Below are 2,744 nucleotides of genomic sequence, written 5' to 3'. Positions count from 1 at the left end.
GGTATATCACTAAAAGCAATTCAATCCATTTTTGTGTCAACTACTCTCGATCCGCGTGCATACAAATCCTCATTTGAGCTCATTTTAACCAATTGAACCCATCTCAGAGTGGACATTGACCAATCAAACATGCGAGGCTTTTTAAAGAAAAACCTCATTGTTAATTTTTTAAAGAAGTACGGGATCATTTTGGAACCGGTTCGGAACGCGGTTTTTGGAACCTCGAAACTGCACACCTACTCCGATTCAAGTTTGACTTCCATCGCAAACTGCTGTATCTTGCACACGTTCTCATAGCTTGGCGCCATCATCCTCTTGCGTTTTGAGTCCAGATACTTTTGATATTTGAAATCGGTGAATCTGTCAGGCGGAAGCACGAAGAACAGCCGCGGTGCTGCAGGATTTCCCAGAAGCTTCAACACATCGTGGAGACCTTTTTGCTTGCAGGGGTGTTTGTGTGCACCTGTCACCTGCAACAAAATATCCGGCTTGATGATCGCATCGACCGACTGGTAATTCTTCACCGCTGGCTGTAGGTAACTCGTATTAGTAGCAGCTTCAATTTCACTGTCATCATTGAAAACGACAGCTTTCTCGAATCTCTGAAAAGAAATGACAGGTGCGGCGCCACCGTCGACCAACGCCACAGCATTGGATTCTTCCATCGCAACGGCATCATCTTCATTCATGCCATCATCACCATCCTCGTCATCGCCGTCCCATTCATCTCCCATAGGGTCATCATCATCATCGTACGCCTCGTTGTTTTCGACCAAACGTCGAACTCGAAACGTTCCACCTCGCGGCAGTACCGAATGCACATGCCCTTCGAACAAGTGGCCACGAAGCACAGCAAGAGCACCAAATCCATCCGAGGCAGCAATGAACTCTAGCAGCTTCCGCTTATCCTTCTTGAGCAGACGATTGTACATCTCTTGCTGAACATATTGCGATGCAAAAACGAAGTACTCGCTGTCAAAAGCTTTGCTGACGCGATAGTGCAGCAATCGATGCGACACTTGAGCCTCGTTCGCATCAAGTTGACTACAGGCTTTCACCAACCAGTCGAGATCAACAATGTTCATTGCTTTTTCAAGCAACACCTGCTGGTCAAAAACTTGTGAAAATCGCAAGACATAGCGAGCAATACCACCCCATCGACGAAAGCACTCCTGCACGACGTCCATAGGTGTATCCGAGTACATCAGCTTACGACATTGTAGAATCTCCTTCAAAGACCACACTGGCATGTAGCAGGACCGGCAATTGGTCTTGTTGAACTCGTACCAGATGGAGCGGCGCGCCGACGTCAAAAGAATCGTCTTCGCTGGGTAATACGCAGGCTTGACGGCATCCACGATGTAGTATGTAGTCGGCTGGTCGAGAATTGTGCACAAAATTCTTCCCTGAGATCCTTGAGCCATCACATTGTGAAGCAAATAAAAAAGCGCTTCTTGAGGGCCACCACTCTCATATACCACCGTTTCATTAGTACGGACAAGATGAAGCACGATCACATAGCCGAAAAACGTCTTGCCGATTCCCGGGTTGCCGAGGATCACGAGATGCGGTGTGTTCGTCTTTTCATCGTGGATCCTCTCGTGACAAAGTTTCCATAGCGCAGGGTAGCAATGACGAATGTAGATACGAGAGCCGAGTGTCGAATCACCAAGAAGATACGTGTCTCGGGGTAACTCGACCAATGCGCCAGCTTTCACGTCGGTACTGTCGTTCAGAAATGCGTTCCAAAATGCGACCAGTGCTGGCGGATTCAACGACATACTTTGCGTGATTGGGATATGAACGTCGCCCACAACAAGTTGACGATCTCGAGGCAGCTCAGCTTCCGACAATTGTGGCAGTTCCACCAGCACGTGAATCTCCTTGCGACCAGGCTGAAAGTTCTTCCCAAAGCAATCTTCGTCGAGAATCCACGACGAAAGCATCTCTTCATACTCGGTGCTGATGCCACCTCGCAAGAAGCCTTTCACCGTGTGGTCGTGGTTCATCCACGTGGCTTCCCCCTTCTTCCGCGCCAAGGAGAGCGTCAACAATCGTGAGGGAACAGTGTGCTGCTCGGTGCTCAAGATGCCAGCTAGCTTCTCCTGCAGCGCGCTCACTTTCGCATTGCTCGCTATCTTCACGGGAAACACAGTCCCTTCGCCGTATACCGCGCACTCCAACTCGACCTCTGCCATCTTCGTGCGGAAAGTTCTCGACTTAGCAGCAGCACTAATTCACGCAACACACCGCTCATTTTAACCAATCAGATCACTTCAAAATATTTTTTTTATTTCTGACAAATTTATTCCTCAATATATAGGAACTAAATAATAGTGAGTTCATCTTGAGCGGTTAAATTAAATATATAGAAAACAATGTGTAAGTACATCTTCCCAGAAAACCACCTCAAGACGAGCCAACAGTGCGACCCAAAAGGCGATTGGTGCCGACACCACGCAAAGTTTCAGCCAGCAGTTGCTGAACCTGTAGTTGCTGAACCAGTGATTGCTGAACATGCAGTTGCTGAACCAACGATGACCAAGTCTATTGAAAAAATTTATGGTGAGCATTGTATTCAGCACATGAAATCTGTCGATAAATAACATTAGCCCAAGTTGGGGGATTCACGAGTTTTATCACCAAGTGATTGGATCAAGTCGAAGATGCACGTAGTTGGTGATTCCGCTGATTACAAGCATAGCGATGATGTCACGCCTGACTTTGGCAACAACGTATACTGT

General features: G+C 47.5%; 1 protein-coding gene across 1 annotated transcript; it reads right to left on the bottom strand.

Annotated features, from left to right (window-relative positions):
• Window positions 1-236: 236 nt before the first annotated feature.
• PITG_17524 (crinkler (CRN) family protein, putative) lies at window positions 237-2,213 on the bottom strand (the record flags this gene model as incomplete). Its single annotated transcript, XM_002896541.1, has 1 exon — window positions 237-2,213. One exon carries the CDS (start codon window positions 2,196-2,198, stop codon window positions 237-239), a length of 1,962 nt encoding a protein of 653 aa, XP_002896587.1.
• Window positions 2,214-2,744: the final 531 nt, after the last annotated feature.

Source organism: Phytophthora infestans, genomic scaffold (genome assembly GCF_000142945.1).
Source record: "Phytophthora infestans T30-4 supercont1.58 genomic scaffold, whole genome shotgun sequence".
Lineage (NCBI taxonomy): Eukaryota > Oomycota > Peronosporomycetes > Peronosporales > Peronosporaceae > Phytophthora > Phytophthora infestans.
The sequence above is the reverse complement of the archived record's forward strand: the minus strand, read 5'-3'. Positions and strand labels throughout refer to the sequence as shown.